Source organism: Perissodus microlepis, chromosome 7, assembly GCF_051167445.1.
Source record: "Perissodus microlepis isolate ML-2025 ecotype Zambia chromosome 7, ASM5116744v1, whole genome shotgun sequence".
NCBI lineage: Eukaryota > Metazoa > Chordata > Actinopteri > Cichliformes > Cichlidae > Perissodus > Perissodus microlepis.
In genome coordinates, this window is record NC_140467.1 from 12875765 (window position 1) to 12902286 (window position 26522).

At 40.5% G+C, this 26522-nt stretch overlaps 2 protein-coding genes across 4 annotated transcripts in view; one reads left to right on the forward strand and one right to left on the reverse strand.

Moving 5' to 3' along the window:
• Positions 1-12805, forward strand: LOC146382681 (sodium/potassium/calcium exchanger 1-like). Of its 3 annotated transcripts, none has more exons than XM_084933509.1 (10): positions 1-141; positions 1374-2554; positions 3321-3380; positions 3610-3718; positions 8984-9058; positions 10078-10232; positions 10347-10604; positions 10694-10783; positions 10909-11075; positions 11194-12805. In XM_084933509.1, the coding sequence occupies exons 2-10, from the start codon at positions 1535-1537 to the stop codon at positions 11441-11443; spliced, it is 2184 nt and encodes a 727-aa protein (XP_084789635.1). In that variant the 5' UTR covers positions 1-141; positions 1374-1534; the 3' UTR covers positions 11444-12805. The 3 variants fall into 3 exon arrangements, with proteins under 3 accessions (XP_084789635.1, XP_084789636.1, XP_084789637.1); XM_084933510.1 differs by having other exon boundaries at positions 3610-3712; XM_084933511.1 differs by having other exon boundaries at positions 2-141; positions 10078-10166.
• dennd4a (DENN/MADD domain containing 4A) overlaps positions 11931-26522 on the reverse strand; it is a 23020-nt gene continuing 8428 nt past the window's right edge. The window contains exons 12-30 of the mRNA XM_084933508.1: positions 25773-25991; positions 25162-25307; positions 24684-24704; positions 23229-23362; positions 22754-22886; positions 22351-22557; positions 22119-22247; positions 21874-22018; positions 20330-20452; positions 18770-18877; positions 17162-17955; positions 16847-17066; positions 16143-16234; positions 15867-16042; positions 15210-15621; positions 14787-14904; positions 14322-14484; positions 14157-14221; positions 11931-13716 (exon numbers count right to left, since the gene is read on the reverse strand). Coding sequence (XP_084789634.1) covers positions 13580-13716; positions 14157-14221; positions 14322-14484; positions 14787-14904; positions 15210-15621; positions 15867-16042; positions 16143-16234; positions 16847-17066; positions 17162-17955; positions 18770-18877; positions 20330-20452; positions 21874-22018; positions 22119-22247; positions 22351-22557; positions 22754-22886; positions 23229-23362; positions 24684-24704; positions 25162-25307; positions 25773-25991 — 3542 coding nt within the window. The 3' untranslated portion in view covers positions 11931-13579. The remainder of the gene's footprint in view (positions 13717-14156; positions 14222-14321; positions 14485-14786; positions 14905-15209; positions 15622-15866; positions 16043-16142; positions 16235-16846; positions 17067-17161; positions 17956-18769; positions 18878-20329; positions 20453-21873; positions 22019-22118; positions 22248-22350; positions 22558-22753; positions 22887-23228; positions 23363-24683; positions 24705-25161; positions 25308-25772; positions 25992-26522) is intronic.

The window sequence follows — 26522 nt, forward strand, 5'->3', positions numbered from 1 at the left end:
GATCCATTGTGAAGAGTTGTTCTGTGTCCTACATACATAACACTGGCCACTGCAACAGTTTGTTTGTGCCACAATAGCTGACAGTGGAAACCTGTTTTTGGAAATGCTTGCACTTATGATTTTGCAAGATGTTATTATCTGGTAAGTCTGAACCTTTTTGTTCTCTTTGGATAAAGCAATTAGATTGGCTCCTTGCTTTAAATTTTGCATCACAACTCTAGTCTTTCATGTTGTGCAGAAACCAGCATTATGCAAAGAAAGTAACTGTAACACTTTATAAATGGATCTATGAATACAGTGGGGAAACTAATAATTTGATGATCTGCTGAATTTGTTCGTTTTCTCGTTTTCAAAGAAATAAACAGTCTCTGATATTTATGGTTGTTTTTTTTCAATGGAGAGACACACAATATCAACAAAAACTCCAGAAAAAAATGACATAGAACAAATTAGCCACTCTTTAGTTGCCTTGTATGTTTTGGATCATTGTCATGCTGGAAGACCCATCCACAACCTCTCTTCAGTGTTCTAGCTGAGGCAAGGACATTCTTGTCCAAGATTTTGTGGTACGCAGCCCCGTCCTTTGGTCCCTCAATGAGAGGATCTCTCCTGTACCCAAAACATAATGTTTCCACCACCGTGTTTGACTGTGGGGATGGTGTTCTTAGGGTCATACTCAAAATTTATTTTCCTTCAAACAAGGTGAGTCGAGTTGAGGCCAAAGAGCTTGATGTTTATTTCATCAGACCACAGCAATTTATCCCAAGTCTTCTTTAAATCGTTTAGATCTTCACTGGCAAACTTCACATGAGCCTATACATGAGGCTTCTTTATTAGAGTTACTTTGAAGCTCCACACAGAGGGTGATTGAGGGTCATTTCAAGTGTTGTCACCTTCCCACCAAGCTTTTTGCTGATGCTCTTGTAGCCCGTTTCTGCCTTGTGCAGGTCTGTAATCTTGCTCCTGACATTCTTTGACAGCACTTTACTCTTTAGCCTGTGGGAATGCAGAGGTTGGAATGGAAGAAACTGATTATGTGGACGATTGTGCTTCATGCACATAACTATTTAAGAACAGAAGTATCAAATCTTTATTTCGCTCAGTGACATGCAAATGACTTTATAACCTTTATGTAATGTGTTTTGTTTGATATTCTGTCTCTCTTTGTTAAACTAAAACTACCATAAAAAAACCAGATTTAATTTCGTTGTAAGTGAGCAAACAAATAATTGTTTTCCCCATGATAATACTATGACACATAATAATGGATAAATTTTAGTTATGAATAGTCCAAATGCCTTGAGATACGTGTATACTATTAATATCCTTTCCAAATGCAATTTTATCCCTGTTTTTCCTTTACTGTACTATAGACTGGGTATTCCATGGATTTGAAGATGTGAAATGAGTCACATCGCTGGAGTTTTGAATTCTGCCACCCCATGGTCTTCTGGGGAGAGAACTGGACTCCACCAAATTTTATTTATGCACCTTATTTCAACCTAGCCAAAAGCAACACTGCTGCTGGAGAAAAATGTATTGTACCAGAAGGAAGCGACTGCAGCTGAGCCGAGTTCTTTTTCTCCTCTCTGGGGTTTTCCTCTGTACCCTCTACCAGCTGACCATCAGCACTAGACTGTACGAGCCTTTGGCAATGCCTCAAATTGCACAGGATAGTGGGGAAGGTTCAGCAGAGGGGGTTGAGGAGATTGCAGATCTGGGAAAGGCTCTAACTACAGCATATGATTTAGAGCAAACTGAGCAAACAAACACAACGTATGATGTCCATAATGCAACTACAACTTCAGTATCCACAACATCTACCACTACTGAATCGCCATTATTGCCAACAACAAATCGGACTCTTGTGCATTGCATCTATGTGGCACCTGAACTTCCGGAGACACCCACGCCAGCTCCTCCTACAACTACCGTCCCACCAGCCTTTCCGGGTGAAGCGCCACATATGAAGGGTGATTACCCAGAGGACATTTTTTCAATCGAAGATCGCAGACGTGGCTGGGTGATCCTTCACATTATTGGGATGATGTACATGTTTGTGTCACTTGCAATTGTGTGTGATGAGTTTTTTGTTCCTGCTCTCGGGGTAATCACAAACAAGTTGGCAATCTCTGATGATGTGGCTGGAGCCACCTTCATGGCCGCCGGAGGTTCTGCCCCTGAGCTTTTTACCTCTTTGATAGGAGTCTTCATTGCCCACAGCAACGTGGGTATTGGCACAATTGTGGGCTCAGCAGTTTTCAACATTTTGTTTGTGATTGGAATGTGTGCTTTGTTTTCTCGGGAGATTCTCCATCTGACCTGGTGGCCTCTATTCAGAGATGTGTCATTCTACATACTTGGCCTCATCTTTCTAATTATCTTCTTCCTGGATAATGTCATAATGTGGTGGGAGAGCATGATGCTGGTGGCTTGTTACACTGTCTATGTCATTTTCATGAAGTTTAATGTGCAAATAGAGCGAGCATTCAAGACCCAACTCCACAAACACAAGAGCATTGTCAAAGTTATTGCTGTAGAGGAACCTGACAAGGTAAGATCTCCTATTAAAGAATTCATCAAAGCTCTTATCCTCAGTCAGACAACTAATAAGTCTGTTGTTTGATATCTATATTGAAAAGTTTTCTCCATTTTCACCCAAACCCATAAACTACTGGTAACAGAAAACAACCCAATGAAACTTTTGAAGAGCTAGGTATACTAGCTAGGTATTAATGCATTCCTGCTGAAGAGACATAAATCAGCAGATTTTAAGATATTTAACTAGTAGAGGTTTTTGTAGGGATTATTATTAGCAACTAGAAAGCAGTTTCGTCACATGATATATACGTAATTTTTTATAAAAACAAAAACACCCCAAAGATAATCAGCTGCAGCAAATGAATGCTTTCCAGAGTTATAGCTCCTTTAGCATCCACGTATAGCGTGTCCAAACCTAAACAGTGTGACTGAGGCTTAACTTACACCAAGTAAAGGGTTCAAGGGTTTGTTCATACTCGGGGTTTTTGAGGGCGGGACTCCCAAAAAGAGAACATTTTATTCTTTGCTGAAAATGCTATTCCATATCATTTAGAATAATTAATAATTATTTTATGGGGATAATGGATACAATAAAAAATACTGTCATCCTCTGCATTTTAAAAAAAATTATATCTGACATCATCAAGTCAGGCAGCGTGTGCAATGAGTGAACTAGTAATGCATTAAGTTATAGCACTAATATAAAATCTACCAGAATGAACTTTGTTTTATCTCTGCCGCTGAATGATCATCACTGAACAAAACATTGTTGCACACAGACTAATGGGAACGGTGAGGATAATGCCCCTCCTGCTCCAGAGGACAAGAATCGTTTAAAGGTAAAAATCAATTCACCAACCAATAAACTGCAAGAAGAAAGTCACAAAAAACATCTTTATACCCTTCACACTCACAGTCTTATTTTTTAAATAATTAAGACAAGTGCTGGCTCCCTGCACTAGTTAAGAAAAAAAACAGCCACTATATCCACTATTGCATGTTTAACAGTGATGTGCTATTATCTGTACAGTGACTAGTTATCATGACCTCAGCCGTCTCTTTCCCCAGTTGAAGCCATCCCTTCAGCGAGGGGGGAGTTCTGCTTCTTTACACAACAGCACAATGAGAAACACCATCTTCCAACTCATGATTCATACATTAGACCCTATAGGTAATGGTGAGTACTATTTGATAGCTGTGAATACTGTTTGATGACTGATAACTGTGTACCAAGTGCTTTTATAATAGCTGTCTGAGTACTATGTCCTTCTCATTCTAAAATGGATTAGCAAAGTGTCCCACATGAAGGCAGCACTAAGTCCAGATTGATACTAAGCAGATAAATACCTACCCCAGTCTGTAGAGGGATCCCTTTAGAGGCCTGTAGGAGAACATGAAGAATATCACCAGGGTATAGCTGCAATACACTCTAAGAAAAAGTCAGTAAGTGCATGATGACCAGTGTTGGGTAAGTTACTTTAAATTAGTAACTTAGTTACATTACTAGTTACTTCTATCAAAGGTAACTCAGTTACTTGTTACTTCTATCAAAAGTAACTCAGTTACTTCAAGTTACTCGTTACTTTCAAAGTGACTAGTTACTAGGGAAAGTAACTTTGGTTTTACTCAGAATTCTCTTGTTAATGTGTTGCTTCCATAACTGGATACCCAGCAAGATTGCCAGTCTTCTAGCTTGCTTACTTGCCACAAGTGCACTGTGCCACCTACCAATAGAAAGGAAAAAATAATGTGCACATTTCCACGAGAGAAATCCCACACCTGGACCGTCGTTGACCGCCGCCATGATTCTAGCCTATGTCACAGCGTCATGTGCGCTTTTTACATCCAACACGAAAACTGCAGTCGTGGTGCTTTCGATTGTACTCAGAGCTCAGAAATTCTGCCTTCTGAATAGGAAGATGTAGGTAACACCAGACTGCAGATGAGCTGCATACAGAGCTGGACTGGGACAAAAAATCGGCCCGGGCATTTTGACTAGAGACCGGCCCACCATTATAGGAAAAATCATAAAGCCTTTGAATGAAAACAAACACTGTTATGACATTGATGTACACTGTTTTGAGGGTATATATGCATTAATCTATCAATCGTTTGTTGTAAGATTCAGATAATTATTTAATAAAAGCTAGATATTTTAAATGAGAATTAGAAAGAAAAGTATTTCTTTGTGCCCCCCTTTCCCTGTTAATGCCCTACCTGGCCCCCTGGCAAAACTTTGCTAGACCCACCCCTGCACAGTTACCAGCTGTCAGCTACATAAAAAAGGATCCTGGTGTTATTTGTCTCTCAGAAACAGTTCATAACTTCCCTTCAACCCATTCATGTCACCCAAAAGGTAAAACTGTTTCTCCATCACCTGTTCAGCTCTGATGATTCAGTAAGGACATCTCCTGGTTTCATCTTCATGTTTCCCTCTCACCACATATCCAAACCGACATCATGACCAGCAACTTTTACAGCTGTGGCTCCAGCAAACATCAGCTGATACTAGTAAATAATATTAAATAAATTCTAACAACAGCTGACCAAGCTTAAACGTGCTGCTGTTGTTTAACGCGACCTCCGCTGGTTTCTTCTTTCTGGCGCAAAGTGGGCGATAAACAAACAAGAGAGAAAAGCCAATCAGCTGATCATTGATCAGTTTCATGATTGAAGTAGAAACAGGGGAGGGAGAGAATGAGAGAAGAAGAGGCAGCTGTGCAGAAAAGACACAGAATAACTCCAGCTTTGTGTCTTTCTCATTGTAGCTGAAGTACGGGACAAACTGCATTCCTTTTCAGCTCAACTCGAAACACGTAATATTTTCTCTGAATACGAGACGATTCCGTTTTTTAGGTGATGGTTGGAAACTCTAATAATTAACCTTATGAACAAAATAAAGTTCACTATCAGTAACATCATAGCACCCACCCAGCTGTATAGAAACTCAGTCATGCTAGCTAGCACGGAGTACGAAAAAGTCAGCACAACGAAAATAAACTCCACCTAAACTTGGTTTATATCTGACCCAGATAGACTGCAGGTCATAACTTCTTACCTGAAGTTCAGTTCACCTGGCACTCGGACCGGCGGCCGCCTCCATTCTCTGCTCCTCCTTTCCCTCATCCACCTGCTGGCCTCCATCACTTGCTAATGTCACTGAATCTGTGGAAGCTGCGGTGTGCGGATCGATACTGAAATATCAGTAAATTGTGTTCTAGAATCGATTCTCATATTGAAAAATCGATATTTTAGTACTCTGGGGTAAATTTGTAGTTTTTCCATTAAAAGGAACGTAGTGGAAAGAAACTATCATTCGGATCATCTAATTTGGAAGGAACTACTTCCTCTTACGCCTTTCATAGTCGTGTGCGAAATATGGCTGTATAAATGTGTCGCAGCCCCTGGCATGCGCACTCACAACAATGGCTGAGCGTAAACTGAGTCATGCATGGACGTATTTTACCTCCACAAACAGCCAAGACATGGTTTGCGATACATGTGGCAAGACAGTAAGGTGTTGTGGCAACAGCACTAACCTCATCAAAGACCTCAGAGTAAATCATATCACAGAATATGACGAGCTTATGTTGAGGCGAACTGAAGAGGAGGACAGGGACAGGTGCTGCTAGGGCGAGACAGACGTCTCTCGCTGAGTCCTTTAGTGGTGCAGGCAGGCAACATGCTCAAATGGCGCACAACTTCAGGTTTTTTATTTCTATATAATTATTCTGCATTATTAAGCAATAAGAAACAAGTATTCTGATGTCCTGTAATTATTATAAAGCTATATTATTATATTATTATATTATGTTATGAAATGCAAAGAAGCATAAACTTTTTGTACAAAGTATCGGTATCGGATCAGTATCATAGATACCACCCTGAATTTTGCTTGGTATCGGATCGGAAAGGAAATCAGTGGTATCGCACATCACTAGCGATAGCCACCACACGAAGTCACAAATAACGACCCTATCTAAATCCCAGTAACGATTAACGCGTTCCTGATTTTGGCATAATAACTAGTTACCGTGCTCGTTACCACAATAATAACGTAGTTACCGTAAGGCGTTACTTAATAACGTTAGTCCCTACACTGATGATGACGGGTTTTCTTTCTCTTAAATTAGTTAAAATGCAATGATTTAGAAGATGTAAGCTGGGTTGACAGTGTGATAATGGGCTGACCTATCCAGATTTCACATTTGAGAAAATGGTTACAAAGATTATCTTGAGGCATCATTCTGTTGATAAAATGTCAGTGTCATCTGGCTACCTGTCGCAATTTAATGCTATATGTATGCCCCAATTTGTGGTCCTGCTTATACCAGTGCACATTTCTTCTCCTTAGGCTTCAGGGTAGCACTGCAGCAGCACAATAATTAGCATTTGAATCTGCCTATTCAATTCAATTCAATTTTATTTATATAGTGCCAAATCACAACAGCAGTCCCCTCAAGGCGCTTTATATTGTAAGGTAGACCCTCCAATAATACATACAGAGAAAACCCCAACAATCAAATGAGCAAGCACTTTGGCGACAGTGGGAAGGAAAAACTCCCATTTAACAGGTAGAAACCGCTGGCAGAACCAGGCTCAGGGAGGGGCGGCCATCTGCTGCGGTGAGAGAAGGAAGACAGGATAAAAGACATGCTGTGGAAGAGAGACAGAGGTTAATAACAATTACGATTCAATGCAGAGAGGTCTATTGACACATAGTGAGTGAAAAAGGTGACTAAAAAGGAAAAACTCAATGCATCATGGGAGTCCCCCTACAGCCTATGCCTATTGCAGCATAACTAAGGGAGGATTCAAGGTCACCTGATGCAGCCTTAACTATATTCTTTAGCGAAAAGAAATGTTTTAAGCCTAATCTTAAAAGTAGAGATAGTGTCTGTCTCCCCTGCCTAACATCAAGATCAGAGCTAACCTGCATGAACTCTGCATCAACTGTGTTTTCACACTTATAGTTCGTTTACTCTGGTCCGAATAACTTGATGAGTTTGTAAATTTGTACCTTTTCCCCATGTTTGGTTTGTTTTCACCCAGAGAAAAATCCAAGTGAACTCCAAGCGAACCAAAATGTGTCAGTACAAATCAAGCGTTAACAGGTCTATCTGGTATGCTCGTTTCCACGTTGTAAAGCATCGCGACAATGTGATTGATCACTTGCAATATTGATGTAGGAACAACACCAAAACCGCAATATCAGATCGAGCGTAAGAATATTCAGCCTGCTTATTGGCCAGATGTGTCTGGGGTGGGAATAACAACAGTAAAAACAGGAAGAAGGTGTTGTGTTCTGGACTATTTTTATTCTAAATTTATCTTCATTTCATAGCTAGTTGCTAGCTCGTACAGACCCTTGCACATCTATAGTACCTTTCTGCTTTCAGAATACAAAGCATTCATGGCTAAAGGGAATTTTCAGCTCAAACGTATAACATATACATGGCTTGAATCACTGTTGGATCACATTCACACCATAAACAAACTTCAAGGAGTTCATTTGCACCAAGACCACCTCCTCTAAAGGCTCTTGGTGTGGTTACTGTGTTCACATCTGCACAAACATACTGCACGAAGGGGGGAAATGAACCAGACTTTGATTTAAATGGGCTAAACACAGCAGGCATGAAAACACCCTGAGATCCATCAAAGAAACATCACTGACAGAAGTAATTCTGTCAAGCAATATTTTTAGTCAATCAAACCTTTTCTCATGTCTGGGGAGCACTATCAATAGAAATACTCTACTCTGTTATTATTTACCTTGGGATGGGTGTATTTAGTCCAAAATATGAGAAGTTGAAAAACTGACTGCTGACGCTGTCTTTCTGTGGTTTTTGCTGTACTACTGGTAATATTAATAATTATTTTAGCCTCATTGTGAGGAATGGTTGTGTGGTGGACGCAGATGAACAGTCCAGTCTTTGTTTATCCCCCCTTTTCATCATAGCAATTTATTAGTGAGACAAGAAGTTTAGTATAAAACAAAAGAAAAACAAGTAGCCCCAACTTAAACACTGATTATCCAAAAAGTAAATTAAACTATTAAGAAAGCAATTCTGTAGTACATCCATTGTGGCCTGCTCACCATTATGACCTAACATGCAATGCTTCTGGAAAGTAGCTGACCATATAGTCAGTAGCTCCTCCCACTCCAGGAAATGACAATTAAATATCAGTTAAATACTAAATTAACTTATAGTAGTTCTCAATCTAAAGTGCAGTCTGATGAAAAGATGAGCAATAAGTTAATCAGATACAAATCTTAACCACCAACATTTTCAATCAGGCTCTCTTTAGGGTTTCATGACTAATATAGCAGCAATATACACATAATTAATCTAAATTAAAAGCACTTTGTACTGTGTTTAGGGCCCTCTGTGTGACAGCTGTGATTCTAATTTTATTTTGCCTCTTTGTGTGTTTGTAGGGAAATTTAAGGAGAAAGCTGAAACTCTGAACAGTGTGGCAAGAAAGAAATCAGACGCCAAAGACAAAAGTGAAGGTAACATTGAAGGATGTGAGCGTCATTCACTGACTAGAGACTGACACCTGCTTAGTATCATTACCAATAGCTGGTCTGCAGAGCATTAAAATCACATGCGCAAAATGAGTTAAAAAAATAAAATAGGTTTTCTTTTTCAACATCAGTAGATGTCGCTTTATGTCAACTATCATAATAAAACAACTGTTTCCCCATTGTAGTCATATTTTAGCATATACCTTGGAAACAGTTAGTACACACTAGTTATATATATATATATATATATATATATACTGTATGACAGTGGCGTGACTTCTACACAAAGGCAAGCAGAGATTCCCCAGCCTCCAGAATACACACACAAACATCTTCTTCCACTTTTTAACAGTTTAACTAGTTAAACTGGAACAGATTAAAACATACCATTTTTGCTGTCTGTCTGCACTTTACATGGATGTCTTCAGCTTTTGGCACTCTTTCCTCACTGAAGAATTTTAAAATATTATTACTTCTATAACTGAATATCTACTATATTACCAAATACTACTTGTTAACAAACTGAGAATGACAGGAGGTGGAGGAATTTGCCAAATAACATTTTAGCGAAAAAGTAATAAAACAACATGGTGAGCAGCCCTCTCCACCGTGATCACAGCTTTCCTTGTGAATGTAAGGAAGTATTAACAACTTTTTCACATTTCTCTGCATCACACGTTGGCCAAGGTGGTTAGCAAGATGAAACTCATCTGTTAGGATGCTAAATCACTGAAGCGTGTTTACTTGTTAATGCTAGCTTTATGTTTTTTTTTTAATTTGACAGACATGTCAAATTGCATGTACAAACCAAGTGCATATAACTATGCAGAGAACTCAAGGAATATATAGGTATAGCTAAGAAGACAGTGAGTGAATTCAGCTAATGCATTGACTGCAGTTCTTCCTGTAATCAGTCCTGAAGTCTTAAATGAAATTAAAGTCTTCCAGATAACTGCATAAGGGCCTGCAGTTAATAAGCAAACTCTTTGGGATTCCTTTCACAGATGGTGGGGAAAAAACTGAGCAGAGCAAAGAGCCAGAACCAACCCCAGCTGCAGAAGAAGAAAAGAAGGAGCAGCCAGAGGACAAGAAGGTACTCTCCAACCATGTCCTGGTGGCTTTCAAAAAGCCCAGAAGTCAGTCTTTGATTCCTGTCTATGTAAGAGTCAATGATATCAATGATACAACTTGTGGGCACCTGCTTCCTTAGGATGGTTTGACTTTTGTTTCTTTTTATCATATTTTTTTAATTACGGTATCTTTCCTACTTCAGGAAGATGTACCAGCAAAAGATGATGGGTCAGAAGAGTCAGACGACTCTGAGAGCGACGAAGATGACAGCGATGATGAAAGTGATGAGTCCAGTGAAGATGAGGATGATGATGAGGATAAAGACGAAGAAGAAGATGAAAAAGACGATGAACCTCTGTCTTTAGAATGGCCCAATACACGTCGAAAGCAAGCAACCTACCTCTTCCTGTTGCCCATAGTTTTCCCTCTGTGGCTTACCGTCCCAGATGTTCGCAACCCGGTGAGAGATACCATAATATTTCTGATATCAGCTGTGGTAATTTAAATCATGCTGCATTTTGCTTTTCCATAACTCACTTTGTCCTATAGAAATCCAGAAAATTCTTTGTTGTCACCTTCCTGGGCTCTATTCTGTGGATTGCTATCTTCTCGTACCTCATGGTGTGGTGGGCCCATCAGGTCAGTTACTTTAGATGCAAATGCTCTGCTTTGTTTCCTGTTGATGTGCATTGACACACAGTATCGCTTAAAAGATCTGTGTAAACTAAAAGCTGAGCACCTAAAAATCTTGTTCATCTTCCTAGGTGGGTGAGACTATTGGCATCTCAGAGGAAATTATGGGCCTGACTATCCTGGCTGCGGGGACCTCCATCCCTGACCTCATTACCAGTGTGATTGTGGCTCGTAAAGGCCTGGGAGACATGGCTGTGTCTAGCTCTGTGGGCAGTAACATCTTTGACATCACTGTGGGGTGAGCCTCTATAGCTGGATTGTCATCAATTTCGTTTTTCTAGCTGCTTAACACAAACTTTAATAATTCCTTTCTCTCCCTTTTCTTTATGTTTTTTCACTATCATTTTATTTAAAAGTCTCCCAGTCCCTTGGCTCCTGTACTCAGCCATCCATAGTTTTGGTCCAGTGGCTGTCAGCAGCAATGGGCTCTTTTGTGCCATTGTGTTGCTCTTCCTCATGCTCCTCTTTGTCATCATCTCCATTGCTTCCTGTAAATGGAAGATGAATAAGGTGCTGGGTTTCACCATGTTCCTCCTCTACTTTATCTTCTTGGTGCTCAGTGTTATGTTGGAAGATCGTATCATCATCTGCCCAGTTTCCATCTAATTCTTTCTGCTGAACTGTTAACCTTTTTGGGAAAGGATCTCACGAGCATAGACCTGGATATCTATAGGAAACATTCAGAAAGCTACGTGCTCTGCATTGTTACCAGTGAAGTGTCTGGTATGTCAGCAGCAATAAAGCGTTTTCTAGAACCTGATACTCACTTATAGAAATGATGGCAGCTTTTAAATTGATTTTCATAGTACACGGGGAGATGCATGACTACTGTCTAATACAGTGTAGATTTTGCGGTGTAAGACCTAACAGAGATGTTAATGGGTTTTTTTATGCACTGTCTATGAAATGCAAGTAAAAGTGTTAGTTTGTGGACACATTTTGAAAAATGTAGGCTACTAAATGTGTATTTTGTATCATCGTAAGTAAATGATTTTGTAAGAATCACGATAGAGACCCTGAGCTTGCTTGAACTTTTTTTTTTCAAAAATTATGAAAAATCATTGAAAAAATAAAAAATAAATCAAACACGACATCCATAGAATAAATGTCTTTATTCATAAATGAAGTCAAACTATACATCCACCTAAGGAAGAAATTTCATTTCTTTTTTTTTAATGTAAAAATCATACAAATCAGTATCTGTGTTACAAATGATAAATAATACATTGGAAACGTTAAAATTGACACTTAGTGTAAACAACACATAGACATAAAATTATGTTTTGGTCATTCAGTGTTTTGTTTTTTACCCAGACTTTTTTTTTTTTTTTTTACAAGTTGGCTAAAATACTGGTCTACATGCTGTGAGATTGGTGTTTTATTTCAAGCACACAGACTTATATAATCCAGCATTGTATCATCAGTTACTGCGAAGTCCAGCAATAAGCAGTGGAGCTGCATCACTCCAGGTTTTTTGTCAGTTGATCGTGAAAGAGTGAACTGTCACACTTGTGTTTTAAAGTGATTTCTGAATGAGGGCAGGTCGGAGCTGTTTTTCAAGTCAAAGAAATGCCTTTGCCATCTATATATCTTTAAATATTCTCAGTGCAAATAAGCCTGCCCTACCGTCTGTTCCAAGACCGGTTAGTATAAGTGGGTAAAACGTCCATCAATACTCTGTATGTCACACTAAACAGTGCACTGTTGTCCAAATATCTAAAACATCGACACCATACATTGAAGACAAAAAGAAAATATACAAAATTCTAGAGTCAAATGCTCTGTACATTATTATGAACCCATTAGTGTGACTCAAAGTCTTTATAAAAGAAAATGTTGACGGAAAACATTTATCTCCTTTCGATTGATTGTACTGTTTTTAAGGAAATCCATCCTTGCAAAATCACATTTAACACAAAATTTTAATCATCACTTTAAAAAAAGATATTGCCTAAAAAAAACCCAAACCGTAAATTAATGAATTATATAATATTCCCTTTTGGGATCTTTTGGTACATTGTACAAAAACAAATAAACATTGTGCATATAAATTAACTGGCTCCATTCTTGAATCAGAAACAATTTTGTGGTTTATAATTTTATGAGGTTACAACCTAGTTTAGTGTATTTCAGTATATGAGTTTAACCTGTCCGCTTTATGAGGTGTACATGAAGAGGAAGTGATTTGCCTTTACAAACTTGAACCTGTGGAAATTTCAGACAGAACCATGACTAAGGTGTGCGTGGCAGAGACACAGCCCCATGTAAATGAGAACAAATGGCAAGTGCTCATCTTATCAAAGTGCTTTGTAAAAACATGAACGTCTAAAAGTACACACAGTCAACAACAGTCTTAACAAGGTCGCCAGGACCACTGAGGAATTTCGACGAGGTGAACTTACACTTACTTGTACCTACTTATTCACAGCTTCAACAGTAACAGAGGCATAAAGTAGACCGTGTAATAACTGTGCAAACATTTATACAGAAAATATCTTCAAAGTATTTACAAATACAAGGCCTGTCACTTCATGCCTCTCAGCTCTGACAGTTTTCAAGAAACTCATGGCAGTTGCATTATGTTAAGTCCCATTGTGCTTACAAGAGCTTAATGCTCCAGTCAGATGAGCTGGTCCTGAGTCTGAAGAGCAGTTTGAAAAACAAACAAACAAACAAAAAAACAACAACAGCGCAGTGACTGTTGGAGGGAGGAAAATAAGCGACAGAAGGGGGACAAGAGGTTCACAAACCGGGCTCTCCAAATGTCCTCCTACACTCCATGACCCCTGCTCCAGGGGGCCGGTCACAGTTGTGTGTCAATTTAACCAGGTTGGGGGTGAGGCGATCGTATGCCAGCTTGTACTCACGATCGAAAGCACCTGCAGGAGAGATAATGGTAAGTTAAGAATCTGTCAGCACGCTTTCTTTATATAAAATCTTTTATATCCATTAACCACAAACAGCAGGCATTTGAGAATATCGGCAGAAGAATCTACAGTCGTCTAGCTAGCTGTTCTATTGTAGATGGTCAGAGAAATGCTTTGGGTTATGTAAGGTGGTACTAAAACTGTGTTATGTGGATATATTCAAACACTTTAATCTTATACTTTATACAGAGTACAAATGAGGCTAGTGTATTGCGTCCAAGATGGCTGTTTACACAAAACTTTGTACAGGATATGTGAAAAAAGAAGAAGAAGAAAGGGCATCATTAAAGCCATCAAGAGTCATTATTACATATTTGGACAAAAGCAGTGGACTGACATTTCCAGTCCTGCTAAAATAACTAAAAACTAAATCATCCATGATCTGAACTTACTGATATTAATGTTGTTCTTCCCCAAAGCCACCAGAGTAAGGAACAATAAATCTCTGTAGAGACTCCTTTTTTGGGAGAGAAAAGAAAAGAAAAGCAATGAGATTTTCCATTCATATGATTTTGCCGGTGTAATTTTACTCATCACACACCTCTTTATTTACTTACCTCTGTCTTTTAAAACCTAACTCAGGCCCCAACAGCTGAATGATCTGGCTCATGGGCTGATGCACATCACTCTTCTTAATGCCCCTCACGAAACCCTGCAGGAGCTCCACAGTGAAGAGTTGGCCTTCTTCACATAACCCGGAGCGAACCAGCGAGCTGGCACCTGCGAAGAGGGAGAGATTAAAATCACATGCGATCAAAGGTTCATTCATCTCATTTCTCTCATTAACAGATGAGAGAAATGAAGAAACGAAGTCTGAAAGCGTGGCTCACTGATAAGATGACTTGATTAATAGGTTTCCTGAGCTGAATTATGCATGATCTACTAGTTGTTAATATGCATTGTTTCATTTGCATGTAAATATCTGACCTTACCAGGAAAATAATTTTCTGAAGGTAACCTGATATCACCTTTTCTAATTTATTGCACTATAGTCTGTGAAAGTAAACATTGTATTAACTTACAGTGGGTGTTCCACAGGACGTAGCAGGGTTGAACTTTGTCTTGGTGCAACTTCAAATTGTCCCACATAATCCTCACGAGAACCTGCTTGCTGTCCTCCGATGACAGCATCTGAGGAGTCTGAAGGGGACAAAATACATTAAAAAGATGAATTCCTTATTGCATTGTCCTCTGTAGGCACAAGTCGTGTTATGGTTTCATGCATTATATTTTGTTAGTTTTGATTTTTAATAACAACACTAGGCGTCACCAAAGTCCCAAATAATTTTCTGAGCTTTAGAAGTGCCAGTTGGTACAAACTGTTTCTGCTTGCCTTAGCGCTTGGCTAAGCTAATGAGCTACAAGATTCACTTTTCTAGTTGCTGGTGGCACACGGGATGACATCATTAAAGTATTCTGCGTGGGTGACAGGCTGTCATATTTACCTGGTCTTCATGGCTACAGTGTTGGGAGCCCAGGATAAGAGCTGGCAGGTTACTCGGCAGGTCGAGCCTTCTGAAGTACCAAACAAGGTTCCAGAAGACAATGGGATGTTGGTCAACAACGCTTGGGGAGGAGATTGCCTGGTCGCCCTCATTCACTAACAGGCTCTCCAGCTCCTTCCACAGAACCAGAGGGCTCAAGTAGGGCACTGTTACAGGAGCAGAAGCAGAGGAGCAGGAGGAGGAGGAGGACGAGGATGAGGCTGGGGCTTGGCCAGCACCCCCACTGCTCTCCCGCTTCTGTGCAGGAGCTGCAGATGCCTCAGCTGCACCGTCTGTTGTGGAGATTTTTTCCTCGGGATTGGGTGGCAGGGAAGTATCCTCCTCTTTAACAGGATTGCTTTTCTTAGACGACCTGATGAGAGACAGAGAGCGGATCTGTTTAAATGGGCCACGGGGATAAAAGATGTTTTGTCTGTGTCTGTGTGCCTCAGTGCTCTTTGTAAAAAGAAAAAAAAATGTTCCAGACAATTAGCAGGATACTATAGAAAAAGACAATCTAGCACAATGTTGTAACTGAAAATAGCCCAAATTGATGGCTTTAATTATTCAAAGTGTTTGAGCTCTCTTTGTAAGCATAGTGTGCTGTGTAAATTTTACCTGCTGTGCGGTCTCAGATCTTTGATTTCCACATTGAGAAAAGGCAAGAAGGCTGTGCCGCAGAAAGGACAAGTGCTGTTGAGGTTTGAGTCATTTGCCGTCCATCCTGCCATTATCTCCTCATCATACACCAGACAGTCACATGTCTTACAAAGTGAACAGCTAGACATCAACACCTATAAAAGAAAGCGTCAGGTTCAGAAAGAAACCATCACACTGCCTGAGCGAGCCTACAGACAAGAGTTGGACTGGGATTGTTATGTGCTGGTGCCTTACCTCTACGGTGTAATTGGGAGTGGGTTGGAAGCGGCTGGTGTCGGGGGAGGAATCTGGAGTGTGAGGAGTTTTGGAGGGAAGTGCCAAACCACCTGGATACAGTGGAGGATTATACAATCAGACACAGAACGCAAAGCCAAGACTGAACACAGCTGTCAAAGCTTTAAATGTCTGGATGAAACTAAGAAAAAGTGTCCAGCTGAAACAAAGCAGCAATTACTTTATTAAAATCTGCAATGAGTGTTTGTATTTGTGCCGCAGGTTTAGTGAGTCTGTGTCTCTGCTTGTGTGCACGTGATTGTGCATGCACGTGTACATGTTGAAGTGTGTTTAGCATAGGGCCTGTGGCTGGGTGCAGAAAAACCTACACACTGCATCATCCCTCACGCCTGCTGGCCTACTTTCCAATAGAACAACACCCAACTCTTTCCATCACTGAGGCCTACTCTTACTCTAAATTTAGACTGCCAAGAAGTGTTTTCATGCAAACCAGCACAATGCTGCAGTTATAATGAGCTTGTAACAGCAAAGCTTTAAGCCATGAGTTTTTTAGATTAGAGCTGCTTTTAGCAGGAAAGAAACCTGATTTAATTGACTTTGTTGATCATCCAGTGTAAGTATTAGTAACTTTGTAAAATAACAATGTAACACACGAAAATAAAAGCTTCACTACAACAATATTTATTAAAAGATGTGGAACGAACCAGAAAAGGAGTTGTGTCTGAACACTCTGTTTGGGGTGCCAGGGCTGCCCAGGTTAGTATGATGATGCCCAACGGGGCTTCTCCTGACTCGGGACACGCTACCATGCTGTGGGGATGTAAATCCATCTGGATCTAGACAGGAGTCATTATCAAGCAGCGAGGAGCAATCGGCCTCTCCTGAGGTCAGTGAGGACACACTCATGCGGTCACAGTTTGCATCCTGCAGGGGGCAAAAAAGAACTGTAACTAGATTTCATCCTAGAGCCACTAATCCCAAATATGCATGAATTATTTATATGTTAAAAAAAATCTAACCTGTGTTAGTGAAGTTTGAGAGGACAAACGAGAGTAGAGACGACTAGCTTTCTCAGCCACACCCTTTCCTGCTGATATAACGCTGCTCTTGAAGATGTCGAGAGTTGGGGTGAACAGTGTTTCCATGGAGAACGATGAAGTGGAAGGAGTGGGTGATGACGGTGAAACCAAAGAGGGAGGCCTCTCTCTGTCTTTGTTACAAATACCAAGAGGAAGAGATGGTGACTGCCTCAGCCTCTCCTTTGTTTTGGCAGGCAGTGGGAGGTGTGTAGTGGATCGAACTAGGGTTGAGGATTGCGGGGAGGAGTGGGGAGAAGAGGCTGAGCGGAACAAAGGGCTTGAGGGGTTCTGCAGGTCCATACTGGGCGTGCGGCTGCTCAAGGGGCTGTTGCCATTATTCATGTACGTTTCAATCTCCTCGGCCAGGTTGCGCCTAGAGTTGGATGCACTGCTGCTGTCATGGTCACATTCCTGTACGGTCGCTGTTGCCATCAGCGACAGGGGATCAAATCCCATCTCAATACCTGTCCTCCTCACTGTCCCGGCATTGCAGATAACGCCGGCCCTCTCCACTGGGTATGTCTGTTTATCAGTCTCTGTGACCTCTTCCTCTACTTCATGCAGTCTGTCAGAAGCAAGGTGAAGCTGCTTTGATGTACTTAGAATGGGGACACTGAGCCTCAGAGTTCCCTGTCCACCAGACAAGTCCAGAGAATTTGGCCTCTCTGCCTTTGGCAAAGCTCCACTCAGAAGAGTGTCACTAGATGGACTGGAAGCCAGCCTGAGGCCACTGCCTGTGACAAAAACACATTTGAAAACATTCAGCTGAACGGTACATAGTGGTTATACGCAGTAATAAAACAACTTCTTGAGAGTCTGCTTTATAAATAAAACATTGCTGTGTTAGCATCTTTTGATTTGGAGGCGCTGGGAGAAAGAATGGAACCTCCACATCAAACGCTGCAGTTTTGAACAACATATAGATTGAGAATGAACACTAAAAGGCATTTTTGTGCGTTTTTGGCTAGTCCACTGAAATCTGTGTTAGTATTGTGCTCTTGCATTATTCTAAAATAACAAATCCTGTTAGATTTGAATGAATTGTTGCTACTGTTCTACTGTTCATGCCAACATGAAGCTGCTGCAGGGACGAGGAGGAAGGGAAACTGGCAGCTCTGCGGTTCCTTAAGGGTTATGTGTTAATCTTACAATACAGCTGTATTGCATTTTAAGCCAAAAGTAATAAGTTATTAAGGCTCTGATAAAATGCCACACCAATTACAGAGGACTACTGATTATGACGACTGAAAAACTAGAAAAACAACACAAAGTCAGACACCGCATGTCATGATTTGCAACAAAATTCAAGGCAAAAGTCATCTGCTTACATAACACGTTTATCCATCAGCAGATTGGTTTTTTTAATGAGAAACACCTAAATTTAATAGCAAATGGACAAGAAAAAAAAAATACATTACACCCACAGCCAAATGTGATACCACCAGCTTTTAAAGGCAAAGCATCCATTTTGCAGTGAGCTGTGAGTCACTTTTGCAGAAATAGTCCCCCAGTGTCAAAGATACGACATAAAAGCAATCCATAACTCACTTGACTTGACTCCTTTGTCTTCCACCAGGGCTGTGCCATCACTCTCTCTGCTGCACAATCTCTCTTCCTCCTTAGACAAGGAATCATAGCCTTGGTCTGACTGTTCACCTGAAAAAGATGAGGAGAAATCACTCCGCTGACGCTTACTTTTTAAATGTCCTCTCACTGGTGTTTTGTTTCTTCCTCGAGTGAATTAGAATTTGTTCCCATTAGTCTCCATGGAAGCTTTATATGAGACAACTGATCAGAGAGTTTTTGTTTGCAAGCGCTTTGTGACATTCCCTTCAGCATGAAGCACACAAAACACCCAGAATAGAAAAGCAGGGGCACCAGAAAAGGAACAGAATATTTTTATAAAAACTTCATTAAATTCACAAGGTCAAATAGCAGGAGACAGTACAAACCTTCTCCACTGTTCTTGCAGTATTTTCAAAGAATTTGTTCACTTTCAGTAGTTTGAAGAGACAAGTTGTGCCAGATGATATTGTTAGCGCAAAAGCTTTGGTCTTTTCAGCTTTGGTTCTTGTCTTAGCTGCAAAGATGTGAGCTTACAAAAGAAACATGCCCACCTAACGCTATCCAACATAATACAATTTTCCCCAACCCCACCCCTACCCCCACCACCACATATTACAGAGCAGACTTTATGTAAGTGCTTGTTTCTTGGCTTTTACATTTGCATTTTCCCCAATCACTTAAAATGCAATTTGAATGCAATTTGCCTTTAATGCATAATTCAAAGATTTATTATATGTATTTATTTATGCTTTTGACTGGGCTGGTTTAAAAGCAGCAGAAAGTTTTAAAAGTTATATTTAAAAGCAAGAGTAAGAAAGCAGCTACACAACAAACTGCCACCACATCTCAATCTACGTTACGCCTTCTTTCTCTTATCCATGCCTGAATGGACCCTACCACCAGCGGAGGGTGGGCAAGCCGAACAAAAAGGATATAAAATGTAAATAAATAACAAAAGGTATCACCTGTTATTTGCTTACATGCTGAAAGGTACCTATAATACGGCACATGCAGCACACACATTGTATATCTATGTATTTAGCAGAGTGCCTTTGACTACACATCCCCTTAATTCCCTATTGCTTTCACACCATTAAGTAAATAATCAGGGATCAAACTATCCTTGATCCTTGCACCACACCATCCATAGCATCTAACCAAGGAGGAAAAAACAAGACACGACACAACCACTAAAGAGATTTTCGCTCTGATTACCTGGCATAATTCCATAATATCAAAATAAACAACAAAAACGGCTCACTGATATAAATCAAGTACATCAGGTATGGGAAAAACCAACAGTGAAAACGGTGAACCTTTTATCACACCTTAATACTGGAGTCTTTCATATATTAGTTTGTGTAAAATGACTGACAGAAAGTCAGTGCAGATGAATAATTAAGGTTTGAGATTCATGATGTTCTGCCACTTTTAAGGCAGTTAATTCAATCACATCCCATAAATCAGAGCGACATGAGGGAAAGTAAAAGGCTGCATGTAAAATAGATGGAATGAGAACGACATAGGGCAGTAGCTCTCTACCTGTACTAAATCCATCATCGCTGGAGTCCATTTTAGTGAAGTCGGTGTCGATGGAGGTGCGCTCAGCAGAGTCATTAGCGCTGTCCAAACTGCCATGGCTGACTGTGTCTAGATCGCTGCCGTCTAAAGGGAGATAAGAGCAGAGAGAAAGGGGATGAGAGAGGCTTCACAAAAGACAGATTATGAAACCAGAGCTGCACACACACTATATATGAGCAATGTATAAACCCTCACTGAACACAGTTCAGTGAGGGTTTCATTCATTATCATCTGCAGCAAATGCAGGAATGTTCTGATTGCCACAGCATCAACCAGCACTAAAAGATTTATCTATTTTACCTCAAAGTGAAGAAAAGTGGACGAATCGCATTAAAGTATAATGTAACTTGAATTTTGCTCAAGACCGAAGATGCACTTAATATGATCGTGTTTTTATTTTGGGAATTTAAACGTTAAAAACGTTAAGTTAAAATATGTGCAGCTGGGAAAAATGTTGTATAAAATGGTGTAAAGCATTACTTTTTCATTAAAGCCTATCACTCAATATGTCATTATGGTAATGAGGGTCTCTGCGGGTTGTTGTGGGAATTTGAGACTGAGATCAAAAGGAATCTGTATACTTTGACTGCCAGGGAGGAAAACCTCTTCACTTTGTGTAAAAGGTTTCAAAAAAGCAAGGTAGGGAACCAGGATCAGACTATGTCGCATGAATTCATAAAGGAATTACAGTAACTAAGAAGAAAATACACCATTGATGAAGTCAGGAGTAATTTTCTGTAAATTTGATGCAGTCCAAAACATCTTAAAGCCTCACTGGGATCGAGTGTAAAGCAGTCGCTACTACTTCTACTTTTGACTACAGAACTGCCTTAATCGGAGTTCTAAGGAAACATTCCTCAGAGATGTTATTTGACATGATAGTATCACACAGTTTCTGCAGATTTGTTGGCTACACATCCATGATAAGAATCTCCCATTCCACTAGATCCCAATAGTGCTCTGTTGGATGGAGATCTGGTGACTGTGGATGCCATTTGAATACAGTGAACTCACTGTAACGTTCAAGAAAGCAGTTTGAGATGATTTGTGACACAGCGTGTTATCCTGCTGGAAGCATCCATCACAAAATTGTTACACTGTGATCATAAATGGATGAAGATGGTCAGCACCAATACTCAGGTGAGCTGTGGTGTTTAGATAACATTTAGATGTTACTAATGGGCTCAGTTTGCCAAGAAAATAGCCCACATACCCTCCAGCCTGAGCCGCTAATACAAGACAAGATTGATCCATGCTTTTTATTTACAAGAGGGAAAAGTAGTTTTCACTAGAGGCAAGAATATGATGTGTGTGATCTATGTAACCGCCCAGGAAAGCATTCACAGAGAATTACTGCTCTACAGAAAATGTTTGGCCAGATGTTTGTGGAAGTGCTGTAGTTGAATGAAAAAAATATCTGTATGTTTTGTTTTGTTTTTTCACCAAAATATATGTAATTGGGTGTTATAGACAGTCACATAGTCAGGAATATAATTTTTCCTTACCTGAAAGATGAGGATCTCTTTGGGAGTTCCGTTGTTTCCTTCCTGCTTGCTTGAACTGGAGCACACCGAGGAGCACGTTCCTCAGCTTTCCCCATAGAAAGTATCCTCCCCTGGTGGTCGATGGCCAGGTGCTCTCCAATACCGCCTGGAGAAGAAATACAACATATTTTGAGATCCCATCTCAATCCAATATGCAAATTGCTTACATTTTCTTAGTTGTATTGTTAATGACCGATAGCACGCACCTTGTTATAGTACCCATATGTGATAGCATTGGGTTGAACTCCAGCCTTCTTCATCTCAAACAGCACCCTAACAGCCAAGACTGGCTGGCTGTACTGTCCACACAGCTGCAGCAGCACACGGTAACAAACCTTGGAGAAAAAAAACACGTTAACACTGAAAATGTGCAGCGTCGTCTTTTCTGAATCATATCGGCAGATCTGTATTGTTTTCTTATCCAGAGCAGTTTCCTACCTCATCTGGAGCCTGGAGCTTTTTGTCCTGCATTTTCCTCAGCACATCATAAGCCGTACGCAGCGCTCGCACCTTGGAGTGGCAGTTGCCAACAAATCCTGGCAAGCAGATAAACCACAGGCCGTAGCAGTGGCGAAGCAGACACTTGGACCACATCTGAGGCATAGATGAATACGTTTTGGCCATCCTTTGAGCTGATTTGATCTCCTAAGATGAAAAAGATCAGATGTAAATGTGATTCATTGTCTATTAACAACCAGATTTGCATTTTGGATTCACATTCATATCCTTGCACATGATTATGGAGAATAGGTACAGGAGTAAATGTGACATTAATTTGAACATATTTAGGTTTATCTTTGTTCATGACAGAAACCAAATTGACATGAAGATTCTTAAGGACCTGTTTAGAGCGTCTAAAGATGGCTGTGGGGCTGGCTGGACTGCTGTGGCGTGAGGCTATGCCTGCTGATGAAGGACTTGCTCCCTCCAAAGGCTCCAGAAGCTCAGCATTTAGCACAGGAAATGCAGAGTAGCTGCAGAAAGAAATGTATACTCCCTTATATACAGTTACATGAGCTAAAAATAGACATGGATTGCTCATAAATGCTAGCAAGCTGAATTATTCCTACAATAGTTTGGTTCTTCCCTGAAGCACCAACATAAGAATCCAAAAGTAATGTGTTACAGCTCAAAATAACCACACAGCCCTGTGGCAGTGACAAAGTCTAACAACAGAAGCAGTTTATGAGTCTGTCCTTTGGGAGCAGCACCCAGTGTCAGTGAAATGTGCTGCTCAAGCTTACAAGACAGAGTTTTAAAAAAAGAAACCCCCTGTCTTGCCTCTCTCATTTAGAGATTCATCTGCAGTGTGGTACCTATAGCACAGAGGATGCTCCTCTCCCTGCGATGGCGGAGGCAGCTCTGGAGGGTTGATGTAGACTGTGTGCTCGCTGCGGTGCGATTCATCCAGTTCGATCAGTCTGGCGTCCTCTGGTCGCTCACTGTCCATCTGGTTTGCAAGAGAAACACAAATTCAGCAGCTGTCTTCATCTTTCCTTTTAGCTCTTCTCTAAACACAAATCTACAAGTGCTAAAGCTTTCTGGAAGCTCTCAGATCCGACCAGATATCAGGGTCAGTGAGGACACAAAGATGTCAGTAATGAACCGGCCTGCATCAGAAATATGGCTTTTGCTCCAATTGCAGTTAACTACAGGGCACTACCGAAGGCTTGATCCCGTGATTTCTCCAAGACCGAATTAATCTAGGCTGCAGTGACCTGGACAAAATTGATGCCATGTTACTCTAGGGACATGAAACCATTTAACTGTACAGCTTTGGCAGCACTACTTGATACTTAACTGCCACATTTGCTTCAGCTCCAAATGGACTTATCTGCTGTCTGGAGAGAAGCTTTCAATGCCTGCCTGCATGCCTGCATGCCTTTCTGAGAACAACAGCAGGAACAAAGAGAAGCCGAGCAAAAGCATACATGCTCCTTTTTTAAAGAAAATCAGCTCTGAATAGTTTCCTGGGACATTATAAAAAGCCTACTGAGCTGATGTGCACTCACTTGGCTTGTCTGAATCGATTACCAGCTTATCTCGGGCATGAGTTTCACAAAAACGTTAATATTATGGCAGCGGCTGAATAGTTCCCCGGTGTACTGGATTACAGGGTTTGTTCCACTCAGTTGAGTGGATGATTCAGTCACCGGACCCTCACTGACCTGTTTGCCCTCACTTCAATTCTGCTCTGTTTCTCTGTTTGTTGCCCTTCCTCTTACACCCGAGAGCTCTTTCTCAATCACGCATTTGTTGTCAACCTCAGCAGCAGTGACGCTGTATGAATCAAGGCTTCCACTTCTCAATAATAACCACAATGACCATTAATACAGTTCAAACTCTTCAAGCAGGATGTAAATGTGACTTCCTGATTGCACAAGTGTACTAGCACACACACACACGTACACACACACACGCAGAGGAGGCGGATGTTTTAGCGTTTTTGTGCGAGGGTGTGACAAAACAAGTTGTCAGTTTGTGTTCATAAAATCTGTCAAGTCTACAAAGAATTAGCACAAACTAATAATCAGCACATCCCACGGGATTTCAACAACAACAACAAAAAGGATAATGCAGATTTCTGACATCTAATACACGTCATCACATTAAAGACATTTTCTTTCTAGCCCTCCGTTACACCACCTTGATTTATTCAAAATAAGTGCACATAAATATAATGTATATAATTAAATCCTTTGATTGGGATCAATGTGGGAAAATGTTAAAAATATTTTATTTAAACAGCAGCATAGGATTGAGTAACTTACCTTTCCTCCACTGGAAAATAACTGTTAGGCAGGGACCGTAACGACAAGCAAAGGAGAAAAAAGAAATGACAAGAAGGCAGAAAATCAGAACAGCAGAAGAAGCAAAAAGAAGACAGAAAACATCTTTAAAAAGAAGCAGACAATAAAGTTGATGAAAAAGCTTAGAGCTGATCTTACAAAGAGGCCCAAGAGATGTGCTGAAGTGTTACTTTTTGTTTATTGCCTTTACTTCCTGTTAATTGCTTTTTCATTCTTTTTGAAACTTAAATAAAGTCCAAAAAAGGTCTTAATTTAGAGGACAGTGCGTGATTAATTGTTCCTCTAAATGTTTCTGCTTCTTTTTTAGAGAATTTCTGCCAGCAGTCAGAGGCCAGACTAAATATCGCTCAAAGAGCGTTTGTTCCTACGCAGCAGAATGATTTTGATGAATCATCTCTGACACTGAAAATCCATAATAAAGATTAGCTGTAAACCTCACCTTATCAACACACTCATCAAAGAAGGCCAGGCTGGCATCTTTATCACTGACAAAGGAGCACTCTTCTATGAAACGACTGAACATTTGAGTCTTGGTCATGAGGGAGTAAAACCTCTGATGGGAGCGGTCTCTGCTCTTCAAGAAGCCTGTAAAAAAGAAAACGAAATTATTTATTGAAAATCTTAAAAAGTGGGGAATTCATATCCGTCTCATGATTCTAAATCATTGCATTTACTTGTCAAGCCCTTACAAAATATTTATGGGGTAAAGTTGCAGCCGTAACCAACATTTCCGCAAAATAAATCCTGTGTTATGAAACAATTTGTTCTCCACTGCTCCTCTTACATAATAGCACACACATGTGCAGGGACATTGTGCTATTAATCGCAGTGGCCTCTCTGACTTGTCATCCAACCCTAATTTCCACCGAGGCTTAACATAAATCACAACAGTCATTACAGCTCTGATTTGAGGCCAGCTTCGCAGCATTCGGACCTTAACCTCGCGACTTACTACAGCACTGAATCACAGAGGGAGGGGAGCCGTGACCTGTCAGCATGGTTTGCCGTGACTTAGTATGGAGAATATTACTTGCTGAGAGTGACACATACCTTGGATGTCAAAGAGGGAGCTGGCATCAGTGGTTTTCTCGGACGGGGCTTGGGTGATGGGCAACAGATAGGAACGGTAGCCTCGCAGGATGGCAGCCATGAAGCGCAGGAAGGCCTCCTGGATCTCGAGCTCTAGTGTGTGCAGGCTTTTTCCACTTTCAAGCTCACAGTCGGTCACTGTGTGATCCATCTGCACATCTTCATGGTTTAAATGACCACCTGAGGGCACACAACAGCTGATGTTTTAACAATCCATATGCGCATAAACCACCTGATAGCAAATAACCGGTTATTTAACCAGACACCAGTATTATTATCACCACAGACCACACACTTTTTCCACAAGGAAAGAAGTATTAAGTACAGCACTCAAGACTGGAGTAAAAGTGAGTCTGTCAAAGTCAAATTATGTATAATACTCTGATTTTCACAGCAGTCCTAGTTAAAAGAAATGCAGACACCGACTTGCCAACAGGTATAAAGCTAGCAAAAACAGACCACTTGGCATGATGTCGCAAGCAAATTGTTCCTGTCTAGACCAGGATTCATGATGTCATGTTGTTCAAACACCACAGCGAAGATCTAGATTTTATAAGAGGCAGGACATAACAGTTCATTTTTGCATAATTTAAAAGATTTTTAAATTAAATAGAAATAGAATAATAAAAACAATAATATGAATAAATCACTAATGAAAGAATACCATATGTGGAATAAGAGGAAGGGTGAGGATCAGTTAAAATACCATAA

Coding starts and splice junctions, on each gene's coding strand:
- LOC146382681 (XM_084933509.1), top strand. CDS start 1,535: ATGTATTGTACCAGAAGGAAGCGACTGCAGCTGAGCCGAGTTCTTTTT. Junction 3,381..3,609: donor AGGACAAGAATCGTTTAAAG/GTAAAAATCAAT, acceptor CTCTTTCCCCAG/TTGAAGCCATCCCTTCAGCG. Junction 3,719..8,983: donor ATTAGACCCTATAGGTAATG/GTGAGTACTATT, acceptor GTGTGTTTGTAG/GGAAATTTAAGGAGAAAGCT.